The sequence below is a fragment of the Cydia fagiglandana genome, chromosome 3 (genome assembly GCF_963556715.1).
Source record: "Cydia fagiglandana chromosome 3, ilCydFagi1.1, whole genome shotgun sequence".
Taxonomy (NCBI): domain Eukaryota; kingdom Metazoa; phylum Arthropoda; class Insecta; order Lepidoptera; family Tortricidae; genus Cydia; species Cydia fagiglandana.
Window position 1 is genome coordinate 7,299,730 of NC_085934.1, and position 26,359 is coordinate 7,326,088.

The following is a 26,359-nucleotide window of genomic DNA, read 5'->3' on the forward strand; positions in this document are numbered from 1 at the left end:
ATCGTACCACGGACTGTTTACGTCTTTAATGGCGGTTTTTTTTTTGTTTTTTTTTTGCTAGCCTATTATGATGTCCCACTGCTGGGCAAAGGTCACTCCCCCTGTCTTCCACGACTCCCGACATAGCGCCTGCTCTGGCTAGTTACTGAGAAAGGTGTCTAGCTGACGTATTCGAACTTCAAGATATTCACAAGTGACGATACGTACTAGATCCATTCTAGATACGTTATAGTTTAGATATCAACTAGTTCTCTTTTGCAGCGCAATTCGGGCAACCAATGCCACTTTTACGTTAGATAGAGTAAGATATCTATTAGATGTGAATTGGATCTCTAAGTCATATCCTGTGGCAATCGTTCAAGAGTATCTCCAGAATCGAGCAAGTGTCAAATTTGACAGGTTAGATCTTAAACATATCGTTATCGTATCTTGGTGATGTCTAAAAGATATCTAATAGATGTTTATTTCAAAATCCGAATCGGTCTCCGCCTTCTCCGTTTGGGCCTGCCGCGTCCGCACCCTTCTTCTGACATCCACTTGGTAGCTACACTAGCCCAGTAGCCCATCTGTCTGGATGCATGCGGCAGACGTGACCGGCCCAGGCCCATTTGAGCATTTTGAGCTTTGCAGTCGTCTCTTGTACCTCAATAACGTTTACAAATTATCCATTAACTGTGTAGAATTAATGAATTAATATGCGAATCAATCAAACATATAACTTACTACCTTCTGGCCGCGACTTCGTCTGCGTGGGATGATGATGCTCATGATAAAAAGTATCCTATGCCGGCTATGTCCTTCTTTGCTTTTCTTTAAGCTACAAACTACTCCATATCAAATTTCATCTAAATCAGTTCAGCGGTTTACGCGTGAAGAGGTAACAGAGCGACAGGCAAAGTTACTTTCGCATTTATAATATTAAGGGCGGGTTGCGCCAACCACAGTTAACAGACTGATCAACGTCACGCAGCAGAGATCTATGAAACTTCCCATGCAATAAAATTTGGTGCAATAAGATGGTTTGGTGCAACCGACCTTAAGTAGGGATCGATGGTACTGTAGTTAATATCTAGACACGCGGCAGCGTGTCAAGCCAAGTTCAAGCAAAGGAACTGGCTAGCCAGCGCCGAGTGTAATATTACACGAACCACTTGGTGCCACTTTTGACCCTTCTATAACTCAAAACATCTTTGACGTATACACATAAAACTACGTGTGTTTAATTATATCCATAAGGATATCTAGAAGCCCAAATTTCATGAAGCTAGCTCAAACGGTTATAAAGGTATGAAGGTCAAAAAGTCGTAAATTTTAAGACTGACTTATGACTTATAGTACCTAAACCTAACCTACTTCCAGATGACCTAGAAGGATGAAATTTGGAATCCAGCTTGGTTATTGTGTGTAACCGTAGGAAAAAATCTAAAAATAAAATAAAGTTAAAAATTAGGGGGGATCCCCATACAAAAAATCCACTTTTTATTGGGACTGACATATAAGTACCTAAACCTAACCTACTTCCAGATGACCTAGAAGGATGAAATTTGGAATCCAGCTCGGTTATTGTGTGTAACCGTAGGAAAAAATCTAAAAATAAAATAAAGTTTAAAAATAGGGGGGGTCCCCATACAAAAATCCATTTTTTATTGGGACTGATATAAGTACCTAAACCTAACCTACTTCCAGATGACCTAGAAGGATGAAATTTGGAATCCAGCTTGGTTATTGTGTGTAACCGTAGGAAAAAATCTAAAAATAAAATGAAGTTAAAAATTAGGGGGGGTCCCCATACAAAAAAACCACTTTTTATTGGGACTGACATATAAGTACCTAAACCTAACCTACTTCCAGATGACCTAGAAGGATGAAATTTGGAATCCAGCTCGGTTATTGTGTGTAACCGTAGGAAAAAATCTAAAAATAAAATAAAGTTTAAAAATAGGGGGGGGTCCCCATACAAAAATCCATTTTTTATTGGGACTGATATAAGTACCTAAACCTAACCTACTTCCAGATGACCTAGAAGGATGAAATTTGGAATCCAGCTCGGTTATTGTGTGTAAGCGTAGGAAAAAACCTAAAAATAAAAAAAAGTTAAAAAATAGGGGGGGTCCCCATACAAAAAAATATTTTTTTATTGTAGCGTTGGAACCGTTACAAGCAGATATTTGAAACTACCCCAATATATGTATTATTATATTTGCTATATTAAAATAAAGTTTAGTCAAAAAATAAGTGGTGCCCCATACAAAAAACTTTTAATACGCTCTAAACAACCGGCCAACGGTGTGTCGTCGGCGGCGCGCGGTACCACATAATTATACAAAGAACAGAAGTAAAAACCATACAGCGGAAACACAAGAAAAAACATTAAATCTCAATACCTGCCTAGTTTTCTTTACAAAAAGTATTGATATCCCACCAAAAACATAAATGTAAAAAAGGAGAGCCAAGTTCAATACAAAAATTATGCTTGGCTGTGGGGCTCGCCGCAAAAAGAATGGAGATCTAAATGACTGCCACTGCCAAGTTCTATGCAAAATCCAAATATGTATTTATAGGAACAAAATAACATTATAAACAAGTATTAAACTCTATTTCTTTGCTTTATTGGATACCTATAACAATTGCTGTTATTTAAAAAAAATGTGAGATCTTAGAGTAGGTTAGATTTGGCTTGGCCAGGTTTTATCAGAATTACAATATATATAAAATGATTGATATAATGAAAACTGGCCAAGTCAAATCTAACCTACTTTAAGATCTCACATTTTTTTAAATAACAGCAATTGTTATAGGTATCCAATAAAGCAAAGAAATAGAGTTTAATACTTGTTTATAATGTTATTTTGTTCCTATAAATACATATTTGGATTTTGCATAGAACTTGGCAGTGGCAGTCATTTAGATCTCCATTCTTTTTGCGGCGAGCCCCACAGCCAAGCATAATTTTTGTATTGAACTTGGCTCTCCTTTTTTACATTTATGTTTTTGGTGGGATATATCTTACCCATCTGTTTCAATGTTTGCGACAGAGACAGAAGAAGATAAATAGTTACGACTTACGACACAAACGTAGACTCGAGCAGTAAGTAGTCCTTAGCACCTTTGTTTTCAATCTAGTTCTGAGTAAATTAGGAAGCCTTGGCGCTAAAAAGATAAAAGATTTGGTCACGGCGTTAAGTGGTAACAGTTAGAGTATGTGTTCGTTCGTTCCACACAGTTAAGTGACTGGTCTTAAACCTTAATGTAAAGGCATAAGGTTCATCGAAGGTCAGCTAAAAGTGTTGTTGTTCTTTTATTTAACATGTCACACACAATAATAGAGTGACTGTATGTTTCTAATGTTTCTATCCATTCCACTAACACTTTTTAGAAAATAAACTAGGTAGGTATTCTGTTCTATTCTATCCCGTTATTTTCGTCAGTTCAAATAATTCCGAGTATCCAATAATTAGTTAAGTACGCTAGTAATTTGGTACAATAGTCAGATTAATTATCACTCTGGTGTAATTTTATTACTGAAATATTATTTTAGTACCGAGCTAAATAAAGGTATGAAAACTTACTAAAAACAGGATTTTTTTTTTCAAAACCAGTCGATAGATGTCCCCCGGACCATGGACCCGGGTATGTCCTTAAACTACGTCCGGGACCCGGGTATGTCCTTAAACCACGTCCAAGACCACCGGTGGATGGGCAGCAGCGTCCCTCAAATTCGGTGTACTCGACTGCGATCGCCAATCCGCCTGCCAAGCGTGGCGATTATGGCATTCACCCCCCCAAAGGGGAGGCCTATGTTCAGCAGTGGACGTCTTATGGATGACGCTACGTCTTACGTAGGCGAACAACGCGCGAACGCGGCGCGGCGCGGCGCGGCGAAAGCGGCCGCCGCCGCGCCGCGCCGCGCCGCGCCGCCTGACATTCGCGTGCAAATCGCGCCGCACCGCGTTCGCAACGAGATCGCTTACGTAGGACACTTCTATGGGCATCAAAGGATTGATTTCGCCGCGCCGCGCCGCGCCGCGTTCGCGCGTTGTTCGCCTACGTAAGACGTAGCGTTAGTCGATAGATGAACATAGGTACTACTAGGTAGGAAACAAGGTGATAACTGATAAATAGTACTTACCTATTCCTCGCATCATAGCAGTTTTTGGGTTGCATACTAAACGTGCACAGAGTCTAGTTGGCAATCTATTTTACATAGTGGGTAGAAAAATTAGAGAAAATGAGGCCCATTCAATTCTTTATGAAACGTCCGTATTTGTATAAGCAGATGTCCGAAGTAGGGTTGCCAACCGTACTATATTTTGGCTCTCTGTACTATACAGGGTGGAAAGATAACTCGGGCCCTGGAGGGAAACTACCTTAAATCCTTAAGCTGGCTCATTTTACTTAAAGGATACATTCCTTTATTTTTAAAAAGAAACAAAACTATCTTTACGACTTATCTTTCCACACTGTATAATTTTGGAAAAATATATATGTACCTAATACGCTAAAATACTATATTTCCGATTAAACGTATATTACACTCATGTTTAGTATTTTATCTAAAAGTACTATATTTTTTTGAAATGTACTATATTTTGGATGCGTTATTCTGGAAAATACTATATTCCGCCAAAAAAAGTTGGCAACCCTAGTCCGATGATCTTAGGAGTTTGTGCTTTGCCATGCATTTAAGGGTCCTGTCTTTTACTAAACTATTTAGGTTAAGTTGTGTTTTGAAAAACACACGTTATTTTTTGGTACTATTCCGCACAAAAAAGGGAAAATGGATCAATTATTGAATCAGCTCTATCTCCAATTATCCGTCTGCTACAGACGTTTTCTTTTTATTTACATAGCGACATACTTGTATTTAATTGCAGGTACTCTGCATATATAGAAAATGCCCATGAGCCTGTAGTATAGCTACAAATAATGATGGAAGCGATAAACAATATTCCGATGAAGCGGGCTTGTCATTGTTCGTCCTATTTCTAGGTCGCACGTTTATTGATCTCGGCAAATCCGCTAAGCAAACAGCTTTGCACGAGTTAGTAGGTACCCAAGTCCTGTCTAATTTTATTCCGTTTAGTGTGATCAAAACTAGATATAGACCCGTTGACCTACTTGGTAGATTGGTTTTAACCCAATTTTAGAACGATTTCAAGCCACGCAAAAATAAATAGAAATACATATATATATTTGGGTACAGACGCCGTTTACGACGACCATAGAATGCCATTTTTACCCTCACGGGGGTAAATACCCCCCATTTTGGTACCGATGCTCTATTGTGTATGATAACTTTTTTAATATATTTTTAATTTCATGAATTAAATTGTCTTGGCATCGTCTGAGCCCTTTGGTTATGGTTACTTTCTATTCCCTAAGTAGAACTAGGGTTAAATGCTGGTTATATTGTATTTTTTTTAATTAGCCTACCTGGCATTTAGTATCTCCCTGCTAGCCAAAGACCGAGGGGATTGTTTCCTTCAATCGACTCTGTAGTTTGTTCTTTTTCACCAATCCCGAATACATTGCTCCCACGTCGTCCCGCCATCTCCTTTTCGTTCTGCCTGCATCACGGCTTGTACTATCTATGGTGTTCTTTGGGTCCCATTTGGTAACCATTTTGGGTCACTATTCTGAACGCACGCGGCAGAATAGGTTCATGACCAGATCAGTCCCACTTAAGCTTAGCGATCTTGACACCTACATCAGGCGTGGCTCACTCCGCGATTTCGCCGCTTTGCACCAAATAGAAAAATACATCCGTTCCACACCAATTTTGGTGGCTATTAGCCATAAGCCGCAGGTGGCGCTGTCGCCACCTATATCTGTCCTGATCGTAACAGACGCGATTTATTAGAGAGTGAGTCTTCTGTACCTAGTACTATTATTTATTCTGTGCCTACATCTATAACTCGAGTTCTGGAGCGCAGTTTCGTATCTTAACGGTACAGTGTGTTATGTAATTTTGCATTGCTTTCAGACTGTTAAGAATATCCAGTCTACAAATAGCAAGATAACATGCTCATTATCTTGTTGTTTTTAGGCTTCTTTTTAATTATTAGGTAATTAACAAAGATCTATGTATACAATTAAGATCAATGAGAACGTGCTACTTTACATAAGAGATTCCATACAAAGTGATATAGTTTTATTGCTATTGAGCGATTTAAGCGTTAAAAATGGGCGATGGAATCTCAAACTATAATGTTTTCATGACAAGAGTCTTCGCTATGTCAAGACTATTTTTTTAATTATGTTATTTTTACGTTTTAGAAAAAAAAACGCAATAAGTAAGCACTTGTTATGACAACAGTTTATATTAGTAGGTTTTTATGTTGGTTAGTACGTTTGCAAACTGAACGTCGTTGACAGGTGAAGTCTTTTTTATAGGTATCTCGTTGTAACCCCTTATGCATGTACCGGGTGTGGCTTGTAACACGGGCAAATAATTAAAACATAGATTGTACTCCTCAAACGATGACACTTCTGTTCAACAACTTTTATAAAATTAAGAAGGGTTTAGGCTCCCTATTTTTCATACAAAATAAATATTATCTTCAATGGACGCCATCGCCACGCCATATCATTGTGATTTGACGTTGCTTGTCACGCCTTAAACATAACAAATTTCGCAATACATTGCGTCTTCGAATAAACTTTAAAGTGTATTAAAAATCAAACCACAAGTTATTTTTAAAAGTCGCTGAACAAATGTTGGCCAGTGTGAGGAGTACAGCCTACAGTTAAATTTTTTGCTCATATTACAGGCCACACCCGGTATACATATATGTAATTTTTTTTTAACCCACTACCGTATCCAATGCAGCTTTATGTTGTTATCAAGGATAGGTACAACATGACAACGTTTTTTATTATGGTCTACTTATACTCGTATTAAACAATAGCTTAACTAAATACAAAAAAAATCTTCATGAGGTTCAAAGCAATCATCAATCCCTTAGTATTTCATTGAGGTACCTACTTAAACTGATTTTTTTTAATTTTATTCTAAAAAATAATAATATATCAAATCAGCTATTTAAACGAAGCCCTAACACTCACATTAAACGTAATAACATCCTTCCTCAATTTTAAACCGCAATTCTTTTTCAAAATCATGAAATATTTACTCTGGCGATAACGACCACGTACTATATTAACGTGAAACCGTGACAATTTTTCCTATCCCGGCAGCCATCTTGAATTATCTAATGAATAAAAATGCTTCCTAGTTTCCGAGATGTTGCAATTAGTCGCCTTAAAAGAAAATTAACGCATTGATTTATTTTAGTTGGTAAATGGAGCTTAATTAGTTGGTTTAGTGGAAATTGATGTTTGGGTCGGATTTTATGACTTTTATAAAATATTTTCATTGGGTTTCCAGTGTTTGTTTAAATACTTCCAGTACTGTCACAGTAGATGAGGCTGATAAAGTTAAATCTAGCTACTTTTAAGTCACATAAAAAGTCAGTACGTAGATCAAAAGTAGGGTAGCTATCTAAAACAAATAAATGACGTTTTATTATCAAGCGTCAAAAACTGAACGCTAATTCTACACTGACTCACTTTTCTACCTTTAATTGTTCTACCAATGAAAGAAGACATAATTATTTCTATTAAATACTGATTTATTTTGTTTCCCAGTCCATCATATAAAATAAAACGCCACATTAAAGACGTCTAAACAGTAGATAACAAAAAACGCAACCATTATAGCACGTCCGAGCAATCAAAAGAGAGGCGATAATCTGATGCAGATAACGCCGGTTCCACCGTACGTAACAAATTAAGCAGTACGTAGCAATCTGCGAATTACAAGTGTAAATAACGCCGCCGCCCATCCACCACCGTGGGCCGGGCTTTGCTGCGAAAAAAAGAAACTCGTTAAAAATAGCGGCTTAAAAAAGAAAAGCGCTGAAACGGGAAGCTCGGGTGGTATCGGTTTTTCGCGCGGGCGGTTCGCTGGGCGGGGCCGAACGTTAGTAGCGCGCCGGCGGTCGGCCCGAGTGCACGCGCGTACGTCCAGTGATTTATCGGCATGTCGATGTCGTCGTGAATCGGAAAGATGGACTTTCAAAGTGCTATGGAGACTTTTGCTGAGGCATGGGCTGCGGCCAACACGGTGAAGACGGAGGCGGCCAATGAATTGGCGCAGGTCAGTTTTTTTATTTTTTTGCAAATTATGATGTAAATAGAGAGAAAAAAAAACATATTTTCGAAAGGCTATAAGAAAAAAATATGTACTCTTTAATTTTATATAGGTAATTAATTTAAGTAATTTAATAACAAAATGAACAAATATTTATTTTATTTTGCCATTGTATAATGTAACATGTAATTGTATTTCATGGGTATCATATACATATTATATTTTTTTATTATGAAAACAAAACTATGCATCTTTGTATGCAGATTGACTTCGTCATATTTAAGACACATTAAAAAATTAAGGTATCAACAATGACTTCAAGTTCATCAAGATAAGAAAATTTGCATTTAATAAAGCGACACAATAATAATTATTGATAATTGTAACAATTATAGTCACATGTTTGGCAGAGGGAAGGTCAGAGTGGATCATAATTATAAGAACCTAATTTTGATAAGATGCCCTGATAAATTGGGATTGATTTAAACAAACAAATCAAAGACCATAAATTATTGTTTTTTAAACATTATTAAAGTAATTCGAGGTTTTGATTGCATGGTATCTAACCTTTTCATAACTATTTGCTTTGTATGTATTGCAAAGTGTTTGTTATATTATTACATCATTTTTTTATTTCATCCTATCCGTTCAAATCTTTTATCAGCCACGAATAATTTAACGAGACAATATTTCATTGCATTTATAACGTCAGTAAGTATCTAATTATCAACATTATCTATTCTAATCAAATTATAATCTAACTATAAAGCTAATCGGCTCAATAGGCATGTGTTTAAGTAGTACTTATTCTAATAAGCAATAAAAAAAGTAAGATTTTAAAATTATAAATAAAAAATCTTAATTACGATATAGGGTCCAATCATACCGATAACGTATTTCCGTAGTATGAACGAAAGAATATTTTACTAACATGTCAATAATCGATAATTTTCGTATATACAGAGTACTGTAGAGTCTCTTGAAGTCATTCTTTATTTTATGTAATACGTGTATCATACGCTATAAAAAATCATGATACTTAAAATACGTTTTTTTCTATTGTCAATAGTTTAATAAGTAAGTTTTTAAAAATTTGGTACCTACGTACTTGAGACTATGCATTCAGTTTGTTTGAATATTTAGAGGTGCTCATATTTTTGACTTTCAAGTAAGACTGGACATTAAGTATTTAGGTATCCACAATTCGAACAACCATAAAATTAAGTAGGTACCTAATTATATGACAATACAAGGTGACTGAAAGAATCTTCTTATAATGATGATGGAGATATATTTTTTAATGTTAAAAATTTTTGTTAATAAAAAGTTAACAAGACAACATTTTAACAACAACTAGATGTATATTGACAAATATCCAAAAGAAATATGTGTTATTCCGATAAAATAATAATTATGTATGCCTTTACATGGAGATCTAGAGGCAGAGAGAGGGAACCCCACTAGTCTGAGAGTTAAATAAGGATTCCTTTTGTACCTTTTTGGGTAACCAGTAGCCGTCTAAATAATTGTTAACTATGAATGTAGCATTTCATTGTAATTCGTTAATATTCTGGGCAACCTGGCGCTAAAATGCTAAGTCAATTAAATTAAACAAATAAGAAAGAAAGAAGAAGAAAGAAAGAAGATACAAGAAAGGCTAATATTGTTTAAAATAAGATATCTAAGTAAATTGGATAACCTGCTACTGAGATGGAATTTATATAATGGTTTCCTTAGCCGCACTATCAAATCTAATAGCAGATTATTGAGTAATGTAATCGAAATTTAAGTGTTAACCATATTACCTACTGGTTCCAATGCGGTTTTATTTGCTAATATGAATGGACTAATTTATATTAAGATGATCATAAATTTAATTATATCTTAGAAACAAGTATTTGTTACATTTAATTATATTAAAGTACAACTGCTGCCCCTTTCATTCAACGATTTAGTTTAAAGAAACTAAATTAAACTAGTGAATATGATGCCAAAATCTGCGCCCATATTTACCGTCAGTATTTTAACATCTTCCATTATAGTCCGTTTTTATTAACTATGAAGTACCTACTTATACTTGTCCATAGGAAATAGTATGGAACGCTCACTTGTTTTTTGCACAGAAAATGTATGGCTAATGTACCTACGTATTTTATAGTTAAAAAACAGACTACTTATAGTACTATTTTGGTATAAGGTTATAAGTACCATCACGCTTCGCGATTATTGCACCATTAAGGGTCCTAGCTAAATTGGTCGTTCAATACTTACGCTACAGAATTTCCAATTTAGCAAGAACCCTAAATGGCATAACAATCCCGTGTATTGACTGTACAGTCAGCAGCAGAATTTGCTAAGCGGGTCAAGTCAGTATATAATAGGGGGTAGGGGGTCTGTGGCCATGAGTAAGCCCATTCAAAATATATAAAAAAAAGTATTCAAAATGATCTTGACGCGACTTATTGTTAAGAGAGTAAGAGCGTGTCAACGTAATTCTGAACACCTCGCCCGCTTAGCAACTTCTGTTGCTGACTGTACATTCGTTTTTGTTCTTACTATGTCAGCATTATATTATATGGGCTGATATAGATATCAGCACTCAAGATCATCATACACTTGAAATTAGAATAGAATTCCAATTACTGATTATGGGGACGGATAATCGAGAAATGTGCAACTTGAAGATACGTTGAACGCCAACAATCGTTGAAATGAATAATCAATACCCCAGTGTTCCACAAAGCAGAAACCCGGAGCAGTAATTGCTAACGTATGTTAGTTTATTGCTTGAGAATTGCAACTTGGTATGGAGCCGTAACAAGGTGATACTTAGCATGTAATTATGGGCCTTTTTACTGAGGCGATAAGCACATGCAGGTTCAAAGGGTGCTTGATGATCTAGTATGCTTTAATAGAACAGTTGTCCTTATGGAAATATAAAAAGAAAGAAAATGTAATGTAATGTAACGTTTATTTATCCATATACTTAACAAATTAAAAAAAAAAGAAAAGAAAGAAAAGACATTTATTTACGTCAAATAAAACCAGTTTAATTAAAAACAAGACATAGGTCAGATGGAGAATTGGACATTACTATGTGACAGTTGTAGGCCTTGATTTGAAATAAATAGTATTATATATATAAAACATTATAAATCTTAACTGTCGATATAAACAGTATGAAATCGTCCGAGGCTAAGTATAGTCTGTTTCTGGACATGATATAAAATTGAACTGCATATACGAAGTACTGATTCGGAATATTCATCGTGTACTTTAAAACTTGCTCAATTGTATCTGATATCTAATTATAAGAAAACCATTCATCGTGTGTCTTAAAACTTGCTCAATTGTATAAGAAGCTGATAGGTATAAGAATACCAGGGGATCATGAGCACGATTCTGATTTTCATTTCATGTTCTGAAACTTTTATGGATTTGATTTATCAGCGAATACTATGCCTACTTCAAAAATAAACTATTTATATCTTATGTGTATCTTTAGCTGTCAGTTCAAAAATTGTATGAAAATGTGTTAAAAACAGTGTAAATTCGATTATTAGATACGCGGGAAATCTCATTGCGGTGTGGATGGTATTATGAAATCCCAGATACGGTTGTCAGTGGCAGAATTATCGATAGATTGTAAATCATTTCGATAATAGTATCGATGAAATCTGTGCCCCTGTTTACAAATATCCGCCGGTGAGTTAATCCATTATCGCGGATTATTGTTCGAGCGATAACTCCATTACGTTCGTTGATAGCGCGGCTCTGTAGCTGCAACTATTCCGCTTTCTTAGATTAAAGAGAGAATAATGAGTCTTTATTTTGCTTTCTTACCTGTTGATGGAATTTATATTTTAAAGAGCAACGTATTTACAAAGGGTTATATAATATTGTTTTCTTAAATATTTTGGTATTATAGCGTCAGATCGCTTAGAATGACTTGCGTTGTCCGTATTTGAAGTCACGCTTGACACATAGAGTCGCGCGCGACAACGCAAGTCGTGCTAAGTGCAAATGAGCAGTATACCTTAATATTTGCACCTTCACTTAGTTTGCCCGATGATATTTTTTTTTTAATTTGATACTTCATAGATTTTTTAGGATCAGAAATAAATACTGGTACAGACAGCGTCAAATAGATAGAGACGGCCGAAGTGGCCAAATATATCGTAACACACCTTTGTTACCATTTATAAATTAGGAAGTTTTCCGATATATTTGAACACTTTGGTCGACACTATCTAATGCTGACTGCACTATATAAAACAATTACCTAGTTATTAGTGTAGGTACAAGAAAAACAAATGCCATTCACTAGCTTTAAAATGATTGTCCTTTTCAATACATATAAAACATACCTAGCATAAATAAGAATAAGTAGGTAAAGGTATAATTGAAAATATTCATTTGAGCATAAAATTAGATAATGTACCTATATAAAACTACGTGTAATACCTCGATAAGGGTACCTAAACTATTAGAAGATAAAAGAGAAGATATTTTCAAAACATATACCCCACAGATATAATTTAATGTTAAAATAATGCTATAATTTTATTAAAAATGTACAAAATATATTGGTCTTTATTACTTAACAGGAAAGTTAGTAACCGCTAAATATTCAAAAGATCCAAATGCGCTGGCGTATAACGTTACACATAGATTAATTTCGGATGATGACTACGACATTTTTCTACTGACAAAAAGTATAGCGCAATTCCGCCCAGATGTAGAAAGTGGCTCGTGCGCGCACCGGACAAAAAATGACAGGTTATAGTAGTCAAATAATCCGTGCAATTGCACACGTACTGAACTGGATGTCAGGTGAAATACGGCGTGGTTTAATTTTGGTCCGGTGGCGGACAATGGCTGGGTCGTACCTCATTATAGCTTAGGCTGCGGTCGTTTTCTGACCACAACAACAACATGCAAGACCACGGGGTCTTGCATGAGTTGCGTTCTCGCGCGCGACTTCAGGTATGGACTCGCGCGCGAGAACGCAACTTATGCTAGACCGTCTGGCATGGCTCACTCCGCAATTTCGTCGCGTCGCTACAAGTACATGTGGCCCACACCAATTTTGGTGTCTAGCAGTAGTAGTTGCAGCGCACCGCTAATAGGTACGGAATGGACGCCTGCTCGCGCTTGCGCAACCTTGCGGTCATATCTGTCGTAATAGACGCAGTTTATTAGAGAGTGAACCTTCTGTACCTAGTAGGTACCTACTATTATTTATTCTGTGGTATTTGCGTGGTATCCACCATTTCAGAACAACGTGAAATTCATTCCGAATTTTACAATGAGGTGTCATCGCTATCCTTCAATCTCGGTTCATCCCTTTTGCACGATACAAGCGGTGTGAACTGTGATTGTAGACGTATTTTTTATAAACGCTTTTTTTTTATAAGCGCTTTGCTTCTACTTTCCTTATGCGCACTGCCAAGGAATGGAATTCCTTGCCGGCGTCTATATTTCCGTGTTCTTATAATCCGGCAACCTTCAAATCAAGAGTGAACAGGCACCTTCTGGGCGAGCTCGCTTTTGCGCGTAGGCCACGTCTACGCCTCGGCTAGTCTGTGGCCAATGAGTAAGCCCATTCATAATAATAAAAAAAAAACCTGAATATGCCTCCATGTCATTTAAATTTTATCATAAATTTCGTTTAGATAGGTACCTACTTTACTTTTAATATGAATCATCAACAGTATTTAAATAAAAGTATCTTCTTCATTGTTTTTCTTACAATATGAAAAATCTATAAGTGATAATTACTTCATGATAAGTAGATAGTAATGTAGCTGAAAAGAAAGTTCGTTTCTCTCCATCAATAAAATACTTCATAATTCATATTATTATGTTGACTCTAAACAGCAAAAATAAAGTCAATCTTCAATGAATCGATCAATATTTGGATGTACATTTATTTTTTGTTGGGTAGTTGTGTTAGCCACGGGTAGGCACGCGTCGGCGCCCGCTCACTAATGGGCCCCATCGCGGATAATGCCGCGACACCGTTACCTTTCTCAAATCACGTCCACTATTGTGATATCCAATCGTCCAGAAATGAGATTGCGGCTAACAAGTTATTTACATTGACGTTTTAATATAGACACCCGAAAAAAACTTTTTAAAAAGGTAATTATACATTATAATGCCAATGCAATAGCCACCGTGCGGCGTGCTTTGTGACGCAGCTTAACCTCCGAGATTAATTTCGCGGCACAATGAACGAGACTGTAACAACACGTGTGATACTGATAGATATCGATTGCGATATTGTTTGTTAATTCAAAAGTTTCGAAAGCGAGTCGATTAGCAGCTTCTGGGGCCGGCGAGATAGGATCTCAAGACGTTTTTTGTTGGAAAAATGATTAATAATGGGGTTCGGAGAGAACGGATAAGTAGAGATTGAAGGAGCGGGGTCTGTGACCGGGCGAGCGAAAAGCCGTGAGGCTGCATTGCGCGGGAGCAGCCAAAAACTAACCATAAATTACTGGCTACTTGTACTTGCAGCGCCCGCGCCCCGACGACATGCGCGTTTTTTCGCCGCTGATCCTGTTAAGGCCCCTGTACACGTTGGGCCAGCGTGGGCCATCCTGGACACGCATTTATGCGTTAGAGGGAGCAAGTGATATTGCTATCTCATTCTACCGCATGGCTGCGTCCCTTGGATTGGCCGGCGCTGGCCCATTGTGTACAGGGGCCTTTACAGCTTCCATTTCTCACGAATGTCCGAATGTCCGATCATATGGGCACACCATTAAGAAATTGTTTGGAATATTTAATGACCTGCACATAAAATATAAGTAGCATCTGATCGCATATTTGGGTGTAATGCACTGAGTTTTAAGTTTGAGCCGTCGTTATCATTATCACATTAAATTATTAAGTATACTTTCCCCATATTTTCGTAAAATTTGAGATAAGGAGCGGGATAAAGAACGGGGCGAGGAATTTTGGTAGCCGTGGGCTCGGCAGGGCCGGACTGCTCCTAAATACATTTAGTCAACCAATTAGATCAATTAAATAATCGATATGAATAATGTGTCGACTATTCCTCGCGAGTTTATAACCTGACACTACGCGTTTGCAAGTTCATCAGTGATATAATTATATTAATTAGCTTGATTCAGCTATACTATACTTAGGTACCTTTATTCATAAATACCTGTGACAATTTATTTCTTTAATCACTTCAGGCTAAAAAGACGAAGTAACAAGTCAATCAAATCGTATCAGTTTTTTATGTCAATTTCGTCGAACAAGTGGAATTAACTACAATGTTGCAACAACATGGTAACGGGGATCATTATGAAAGTAATTATAAGACATTGTTACATCATCGTGCTCTGATATATTTATTTATTCAGTCCTCGTGGGATTGGTCAACCGTTTGCATAGACGAAAAATCTAGATAGTCAGAGTCCAGTGCCTAAATACAAGAAAAAGTCATGAAATTAAAATCAATTAGCAAAAAGTAGCGATGCCTTGTTTGACAAGAAATAATAGCTCCTTATCGTCGACTCTATAATAATACAAAAATAATACACTTAACATCAAGTACTTAAATATTCATCATATTCGATACATCAGACAAAGACGAGCCTTTCTCCAAAGGAAGGCGACGCACCAACTCTAGCGATTACCTGCTTTTTTGCCCCCCTCATTATGCAGATTCTGGCGAAAAAGGAATAAATTTAATAACACGCGTTCGTGCTCATGCGTTATCGAAGCACTTGCTGATAATCTGCTCCGGCGCAATTATAGTCGGCGGAGAGCGGCGCACGACACGACGCGTTTCAAATTCAATTCCATTTTTAATTTTCGCAATTTCAACGTGTTTTGAAATACGCTACTTAAAATATTTGTTACTTAATCTATTGGAAATGAAAGGCTTACTATAATTGGATTGCGTTCTTGTATTGTCAACAATGGATACTGTGTCTAAATTGAAATTAAATTCCGGTGCGAGATTGATTCGATTTGTAGGCCACTATAAGTTATCACGTCAATGTAAGGTGATGATTTGTGTTATCAGAGACATTCCTAAAGATGCTAATATCTCGTATGATAAAGGTATTGAGAATGCATGTCAAACGTGGTAGCTAGATGGGATGTGTGTAAGCATAAACCGAAATGTATGAATTGTTTTTATGGATATTAACGGTTTAACGGGTGCATAATGTGTCCAATGCGGGTGTAACGTTTATTCTTCACCTGGTTAAATAGATAGTTGCCTCGCTTTTTATAGTTTTACAACCTACCTTGTGTACTTTTGCATTTGCTTAGCATTTCTCTTGTACAGTTAACTCTCCCGTACTTGAGTTCTTTAGTGAGAAAACTTCCTTCCCACTTCCACTTCAAACGATTCTCCCGTGTATAGTAAAATCTGAGATGTAAGATGTTACAATATATTGTCAAACCCTATCATTGGTGCTAAATATAGTACCTACGTATGCCTATGTTTACAGGGATTGTCCGTTTGATGTACCAATTTTTAAATACTTGTACGATAGGCGCAAAGTTGTGGCTTACTTATGTAGCTGGTAACTGGGATAGGCGATATGAAAGAGGCATTGAAGGTAAATGTTTTATATAGATTCAATAAGACTATTCGTGAATTATTAGTTCTTACTATATCCAGATAAAACTGAAGATCTCTGTTTTCCTGCCTTCCGGGCCTGCCACCACAATTGTCTGAAGCAAGCTGGGTATTTTAAGAGGTTAATAGCGAGGCGTCAATAAAATACGATTTGTCCCGGCTTTTGTATTTTATGATTTCTGTGTCATTAGAGTTCAGCAAAACGTACGTATACTTATTTTGTTTGAGCGTAAGTTTGTCGAGCTTTTCTTTAAAAACAGTCTAGATTTCACTTACCCAAACTATCTTAAAATACTGAGCACCGTGCAGATGTTCCTCAGTAATCTTGCTCGCGTAGTTAAACCCTCTTATATGATTAAGACGAGCGGGAATGCATGTCTCCGCCTGCGGTACCCTAATAAGGATAATCCTCACACCTGGGCCAATTAATAATGGACGGTAATGTTTTGCTAAGTAATCTTGAGTTGCGATATTGGGTGTAATTGGGACTGTGCTGTGCTGTGATTGGGGAAACGGTGTCTGGGTGATATGTGCAATTAAAAATGTATGTTTAATGCTGATTTAGCACCTATAATCCCAATTGAATACTGAGAGAAGAGGAGAAATAATATTATGCAGTCTTGATTAACATATCTAAGTAAATCTACGTATGTTAACGCAAATCTGTATACCTTAACTAAAAATAGTAGATGATACTATATGTTTTGAACTAAAACGAAGATAATACGAGTACATGTTCCTACTGGAATCTTAGTTTAACTTCAAACCACATCACGCAGCACGATAATCATGCCAAAAACTCAACAGTAGCAAATGCCAATTCAATGCTCATCGCATAAAAAAGGGTATAAAATAAAAATGTTCGCGACTCCAGAAACGCGGACACGTAGCAAACAAAGCAGGTATCGCTCATAACCCTTACCAAGCACCTTGTGAATCGAAGGTTTATACTAACCAGCGTATATTAATGCACCTTCTATTACGCATTTTACTTATATCCTGGTCGCATTATACTGGCTTCTCCATTATCTCTACTTGCCCTCGAAAGGTAAGCAATGGGAATACAGCCAAGCCTGTACGTTAGCGGGGGCAGGGGTGCTCAAGTGGCGGATCAAGTCGAAATCAGCCAAAAACTGGCCCCCGTGTCTTAGCCTTGAATGGCTTAGCCCTCTGGACACGAGCAAATAGCTGACGTGGCCCGCGGGCGGCCGCGCCCTGCATACACAATGCGGGAGCAATGGGCCAGCAATGGCATGGAGTGGCCAAGAACTGCATAAACGGCTGAAAATTGTTTCATAACACATATAAATACATGTGATACAGGATGCGTGAATATTTTTGTTTATTAGAACTGTGTCCTCATATTCGACTACTATGTAAGTGTTACCCTGAATATTATCGTTACGGCTTGCAATAACACTATGCTGAAAAGTTTTAACGCTATATTATATTTGGTTTTAGATCTGCCTGTTATTTTTCTGTTTTGTAATATTATGATCTGTTGAAGTACAAGTAAACAGTTTAGTTAGCTAATTTTGTATCACACAGATAATATAAACTGTAAGAAGAGTAAAGTATATAAACTCTTTACTGTTATAGGTAGACCTAATTAATCGATTAAATTATCTAATTGTAAAATTAGCAGCATTTATAATTCTATTTCCAGAATAAGAAAAAAAAAATAGCTTTGTCATGGAGTAGTTTCCATGTAGCCTTGTAGCCAGAAATAAGTAGTACTTTAATATCTTTAAAATCCTTCATGTGTGTAAATACCGTTGACATTGATTAGCGTATGTTACGTAGGTCTCGAGTCAGAAGAGCGTAATTTTTTTGATGGTTGATAAAATTGATACAACGCTGCGATTTAAAACAAAAATATCAGTAGTCATGATGTTGTCTATTGTAGACTTCTGCTATAAATATACAAACGCATATTTTTCTGAAGTTCGTGGTTTGTTGTTGTGGTGTGTTCGTGGTGTGGTGTTGTGTGTATCTAAGGATAAAGTCTGTATCATAAGAACGCTATCAGTGCTTACTGTTTAGGCTTTGCTCACGTGCTAACTATTCAGTTGCGTTATTTCCCTTTCCTCCATAACATAATGTGAATTTTAAATAATAAAGTACCCAGCCAATGTTCATCCCCAAAACTTTTAATTTATTTTTGTCAAATTCCTTCAAAATTAGCTAAAAATGTTGGTAACAGTATGAGTATTTAATTAAGTATCTACAACCAATATTTAAAAAACGGGGTTTATAAACCCAGTTTTCATATCAAAAAGTTCCAAAATCATCAGTCGACTCCATACCCGCCATAGCCGACTCAGTAATGGAGTATTTCGTATTTGCTTCACTTTTTACTTTTTGCCGGTTCGATTACCCGAACGCGATGGCCCGTCATTCCGGGCGAAATTCGGGAGCGTCTACCCGTCCAGCCTCCAGATATTAATTATCGATTGACGATAAAGTATGCGTAAATATTGCGTGATTATAAACCGTTTTCATTATACGTCGACATGATATCGTTACTCAGTGGTTAGGATCAAGTAATTTTAGAAATTTGCCGCAATTGAGAGTGATTTGAACTTACGTGGAGGAAATGACTTAGTTTTTCAGATTTATCCTTTATGACTGGATTTTTTACCATGGTCTTGTAGATCTAGTTTACCCTCTGGGCTGGAAGGTCAGATAGCAGTCGCTTTCGTAAAAACACTGCCTACGCCAATTCTCGGGATTAATTGCCAAGCGGACCCCAGGCTTCTGAGCCGTGGCAGAATGCCGGGATAGCGCGAGGAAGATGGTAGATTATTTGATGGTCTCATCGGAAGATCAGCGCTGGAAGCCACCATCAACATGCTGAGATGGGGCCATTTTGTATTTTCTTTCATATTATGTATTGTCTCGCTTGTTTATGCTTGCGAATAAATCTACTCCATTCTATTTTATAAGGTGGTCTTGTAGATCATTCTATGTTAGAATTTTATTTTTTAGTGTAAAATTAACAGTAAAAAATAAAAAAAAAATAGGTAGGTACCTACTTAGAGAAATGGAACAAATGTTCCAAATACAAATTTGAACAAAACAAAAACAATTACAAACCAACCGCAATAAGATAACGATCGTGGCGACATCGCGCGGCACAATAGGGTTAATTGGTAAACCTCGCAGCGTCAGCTGTCGCGGCGCCGGCGCAGCCTACTCGACACCCCACTTTAATCCGCTGGCTACTACTGGCTCTTTGAACACTGGTATTACCTAGTACAGTCAGCATCAGTGGCATTCTGTAATAGGTAGCTTTACAAAAAGAGCTATGTGTAAAATGAGTAGCGTGCGGTAGATATTTTAATACAAATTGTAGCGATATATCTCTATTTGTATAAATATTAGAGCGCGTCACGTAATAATATATGATACTATACTCTCATTAGCAAGCCTTTTTAATAGCTGTAAAAGCTATTTCAGTTAGATGGTACAACAAGAAAAAACGTTTTAGTTAGTTTCTATATCATTTAGCTTAATATATGTCAAGTGTCATGTAGCAATCATTTCTGCTGTTTAATTTAGCTATATTATGCAGTCGAGCTTTTTCTGTCGCACATTGGTCTTGTAACATAGAAAATTCTTACAATACACATAAAAAATAAGAAATTTAAGAACTAAGTGCGCAAGTGCAAAGATTCTACATTCTACATAATTACCTTTGCCGATTGACATTGGCATAATTACGGCGTACTTACCTAAACGTGCAGAATTAATTCTTTCCCATGTCCACAGTTTTCGCTGCCGCTACCGAGTGCGTATTGTGCCTAAAACAAAGAGTTCCGTAGCACCACTCGAGCTTAATTTTCGAGTGCGAGTTAGTGTTTGAATTGGTTTTAATCGTGGGATAAACAATGGGGTGAGTGCATTGGTGCGCGTCGACACGCCCCATGCATGTGTGCGTTCCTTTTTTACAGTGCCCTGTTGAGTTTAGCCCTAAATTGCTATCGAATTCATTGTACACGGTCAAGTTCGAAGCTTTCGTTATTCGGATTTCAATTGGGAGTTTGACAAAAAGTGAGATCACGATTTTTATTGAAAGAACGTGACGATATCATTTATGTTGTTAACCTTAAAGCCGTGAGATTACATTTATCCATTATTGCTATCCACACCAAACCGACCTCTACTCCAAAACTAAATATAAATGCAGTAAATTATTGGTGACATTTTGTACTAAAACTAATGCGGATCTTAACCCGCCATTAATTTGTATCACGGCAATAGATTGTATCAATACTAGTCAGTCATTCAAAGTAAAAAACGCATAGCTAATTAATACTTTAAAAGGGCAGAGTTATAAAACAATAGTAACGGTTTAATGTAAGTAGATACTAGTAATACTGATTTCCTCGGCGCCTCGTTCAGTGCAACTGTGTAGAACCAATGAACTACTACGCTTTGCATACTCTCAAACCAACAATTACAGTTACCGCATGCAACTTTGCATAATTAGATAATCATTTGAATATCGAAAAAAATACATTAATAATAAGTTGGTTGTAAATATGAGAACAAGTTGTCGTTAGGGTGGGGGTGAGTGATGCGAAACGCGTGAGCAATCATTGCGCCCGCGCACTGACGGAAATACCCACACTAACACAGCCGAGGGCCTACCGCGAACCACGTTTCACGTGTTGCCCCACTGTCACACATACGTACGAGTTTACAAGTACGACAGGGAGGCAACACGTCGAACGTGGTTCGCGGTAGGCCCTCTGTTATAGGATCTGGCTAAAGGTTACATTTAGATTGCAACTGCAGTAGCCTTGTTGTTGCAGCGTTGCGCTGGCGGGAAATGAAGATGTCAGTGTCCACTTTCATGGCATTGTGTTGGTAGTATTTGCCGGATTGCAGCCGCTACAAGAACGTATAATCCGCCACTCATTTTATTAAAAAGATTAACAGTGTTATTGGTCGTTTTCAGCTGCTGCAACACTGCATCAGCAAAGTTGCAATCAAAATAAATATAAATATCAATCTTTAAGAGAAACGCGAACGGGAACATAATATATTTGAAATGAATTATCGTTTAGTTTGCCCGTCGACTCTTTTAAGTTGAAAAGAAAGTTAGATAAATCTGAAGAAAGTGGGAGAATACCTACATGATAATCACCATAGGGAATTAGTATCTTAGAAGATATCTCAAAAGAAAATAAAATAATTCAGGCAATCTTGGCCGTTCTTTGCTACAGACTTCCTTAAACTACTATGTTGCACATAATAGAGTCTGTGTACACGGTTCACACACATGCACACCCGTAATCCCTAGCAAACACACCCACGATAAATATTAATACGGCATTAAAGATTCATTTACTATGCAACTGCGTTTTTCAATTTTTTCCAACGCATTCCTGTAATGGAACAGTAATAATGCATACCAAATTACCACGTACGTAAACTAGCTCATATCAACTTTTTCTTGTACATATGTTTACGACTCGATATCTCCGTTTTAAATTCAACGCTTTCGATAACCATCTGTACGAATTTTAATTTCACTTAAAATTTAAAGTTCCTATTAGCACTCTTAAATGTTTATATGTGTCACTTGTAGATTCAATACTGAGTTATGCCCTTGACAGCTATGGGCTCACAACTAAGACCAATATCGATAAATTAGAGAATATGCAGATTAGATTTTTAAAATTACTTGTCAGCCATAAAACTAAACTCAAATGTAAAGGTAACTACAGACTTCTTTTCAAAATTTGCAATATTTTACCGGTCAGTTTAAAACATAAATACTTACTTGCGGTCAATAACCATAGTTACCAAGAGCCTAACTCAGCTGATTCCGTAACACCAGTTAATCATGCATACATCACAAAGGCTGTGACTTCAGGTAAACTATCCGTTCCTAGAATTAATAATTACTACGGGGATAGAACCCTTAGGAAAAGAATTCCATACTTACTTAATAGTTTGCCTGAAGCCATAAGACGTGAAAATAATAAGCCTAAATTTAAAACTATGTTAAAAAAACACTACCATAATAATATATTGTAATAATTTAAACATTAAGTACATACAAATTAAGTTAATAACTAGAGACTGATGACCCCGCAGTCAAACTCACTGATGAGTTTTGCGGGGCTATGCCTATCTTTAAGAATATCTTGTATTTTATTAAATAAATAAATAAATAAATAATAATCATACAAATGAAACAAAGGCGCGCGGATATATTATGTGTGTATGTCATGTCACGCACACCACAGAGATAATTTTTCGAACATTAATATCCTTTCGTGAAGGAAGTTGCGGGCTCAAACTTTAAATACTTAACGATGTTTGAATGCACGCCATTCGTACTAAGGCGCATCAAAAATAATTCTCTTGAAATTTAAAAATACGACTCGCAAAAAATATGCTTTGCATCAGTTTCTACAGCTTGGCAGAAAAGAGTAGAAATTAAAAAATGGCAACACTGTAGTGTCGTCCCGTTTTCTTATGTACATTGGTTTGAAAGGGACGACACTACAGTGTTACCACTTTTTAATGTCTACTCTTTTTTGCCAAGCTGTACTGAGAACGACACGTTCACGCGAAAGTGTTTATAGCGTCACGATTCGTGAGCACCAGGAGCGATAAGCTCACGAAAATATTATCTGCAGTAAACAAAAAATAAAACTAATTAACGTGCGTTAGAAATCGCACGCATCGGAATTAAGCAATTAATGCACCGCCTCCGTTATCAACCGACGATCGCAGAACTCTCATCGAACGAAACAATCAAAGCTCTACTGTGAAAACAGTAGCAGCGCGATTATTATAATTTGCGGGTAGTTGGGAAACTCGTCACAGTCGCGCGACTTGTTTATCGATTTATCGGCGGATGCGTCCGCGATTACCATCGCTCCAGGTAACCGTTACAGTGCAAGTTTTTCGCGAGAAAAAAAGCACAATTATAATAATGATCGCCCTAGTATGGGATACCAGCACTTGTTTATGCAAATTATTTTACTAATTAAGAAGGAAAATATTTTCAATGTTGTATGCGTGTTGGGAAAAAACGACGTGGCCGGCGATTCTTGATGGGGGCGCTGTCACTCGTAGCGTATGCGCTGATCTATTGATTGTTAGGAATAATGCAGTTTTTGTGATGATCCATAGAAAGTATGGCATTACTTTCACCGATTGGTATCGTTTGTAAAAAGCTACTTCCCGCGTGAGACGTCGATCAATGATCACTAACAACGTACCTATATCTATTGCTAAATCTTGTACTATGGTGTCTATGGTGTAGTTAAAATAAAATTCATTCCGTTACGCACTTTAAGTTCGTTGTTTGTCGACGAGGGCATTTTAAAGCGGCTTAAAGAAGAATAGAGGGCCGGGAAGTAAAGTAAAGGGTTCCTTTCTTACGGGGTTATCGCCGGCTTAATCTTAGAGAGCAAATTAGGATTAATTGAACTTTTTCCTTTTAATTCTGAGGGTCTTTGTACTCATGCGTAATTCGTTCAACATGTCACTCCGGGAGCTACATAGAGCGGCTATTCCGAAACGAGGAAACGGTTTTCAATGGCGGAGCATGAGATTATGACATGTAAATAAGTGATTTATTAACAATCGTAAACAGAATAATCATCACTTCACCGCTTTATCCTTGCAGCTGATTAAATAACAAAAGATCCATTTAAAGTGCAACATTAGATAAGATAATAATAGCCATTAATATGTACTTAGCTGGCTACTGGTTTAAGTGATTAACATTCAAAGATGGCTCACGGAATGTGATGCCGGGTAATTAGTAAATGTCCGAGAGTTGGAATCAAGATTGTACTCGTTACACGCATTAATTTATTCTAACTGGGTATGCCATATGAAGATGTATGCGGAAGGTTCATCTGCGATTTGCTCCAATGATCATCTTGGATTTGCTTACGTCGACGAGTGTACATAATTCTACTGATTTAATGTGCATACTACGTCTAAGATTATACACATGTGCGCCTTATATACTCGATTTTAATTCGAAGAAATTTCATTATTGCCAAACTTTTACGTTCTGTCTGCAACAATATGTTAAACATATATTTCACTTGTTTTTAGTCACTCGCTCGACATGTTTTGGAAATTATTCAATGTTAATATGTCTCATAACAGTTTAAATTCGAACATATATTTCCATGACAACTTAAAATACTGTTACACCATCTCTATATGACTCCGCTTCATACAGAGTGCGTACGAATTAAGGGGTGAGGGGTTGCTTAGGTATCTATAACCCGATGGCGGTTACAACCTCTCAGGTGTGACGCGGCGGAAGCCCACTATCATTAACCTACCCACATATATGCGTGCTCAAACGCACGCACCCTCACACAAACAAAAGCTGTATGCACACTGTGCTGCGGATATGTGTGCGCTTATGCGTTAGGGGACGGATTATGCGAATGCTTTTTTTATTACATTCCTTTAAACGGTTACGCAATGAATTATAATTGGCTAGTTTCCTTCAGTTTACTGTTGTAAAAAAACTTTTTACAAAAAAAAGAAAACCGACTTCAAAAAGGATGAAATAAAATATTATCCTTTTTAAGTCTATGCGTTACCAACTGATATGTTTGAAGTCGGTGCCAAGCCAACTTTTGAAGCATACCATGATTTTGGTGCGATTCGATAAGGATGTACGTTGGATTGCCTTACACGACGACAATGAACGTACTTTCTGTAGGTACAGTCGACGTTAAAAATATGTTTAGGTACACTTTTCGTCTTGTTACAAAGGAGTAAGGTGCAAAAGTGTAAACATATCTTTGACGTCGACTGTACTAAGAACACACCCCAGGACACACGATCAAACCTTCTTGGCACAGTCCGTACCATGTTTGTCGGCACGCAAGCGTGGGATTGGGACTGAGTTATTTCCCGTTCCTTATTCAGAGGACTACATTTCAAAATATAAAACAATTCAAGGAATTTACGTTCTTGCCAAATTTCACCTAAAGCGGTTCAGTTGTTTAGCCATGAAAAGGCGACAAAGAGGCAGACAGAATTACTTACACATTTATAATAGTTATTAGTACAGTTCTAATGGGATTTATAGTCATAAAGCTGATTATTTTTGACGGGTATTGTTACTACTTGGCTTGGCACCGACTTCAAACATATCAGTTGGTAACGCATAGACTTAAAAAGGATAATATTTTATTTCATCCTTTTTGAAGTCGGTTTTCTTTTTTTTGTAAAAAGTTTTTATTTTTCAATTTTTAGTTTTAATGCATTGTTAAGAGCAGGACGCATGAATTAAAAACAACATCATGATTAAAATTAAATGCGGGTACCTACTTTAATAAATATGTAATCAGGAATTTTCTCGAGTCCGTCTGGGAAATTATAATTCCTGTCACTACACTAAATCCATCCTCCGCCCCGTCACTGACCCAATCCCTCAACCCCCCGATCACTCTACCTCACAGCGCATCAACCCCTGATCCATGAACCCCTCGACCCTGAACCAGCAGCCCTTCAACCGCCATTCCCCGACCCCTTAACCCCCGACGCCTTAACTCCTAACCCTAACCCCCGATCAGTAGCCTTACCAGCTTACC

The 26,359-nt window shown here is 37.1% G+C and overlaps 1 protein-coding gene across 1 annotated transcript in view; it reads left to right on the forward strand.

The window, feature by feature from the left end:
• Nucleotides 1–7,729: 7,729 nt before the first annotated feature.
• Nucleotides 7,730–26,359, forward strand: part of LOC134679947 (homeobox protein dve-1) — a 106,320-nt gene continuing 87,690 nt past the window's right edge. The window contains exon 1 of the mRNA XM_063538899.1: nt 7,730–8,158. Coding sequence (XP_063394969.1) covers nt 8,069–8,158 — 90 coding nt within the window. The 5' untranslated portion in view covers nt 7,730–8,068. The remainder of the gene's footprint in view (nt 8,159–26,359) is intronic.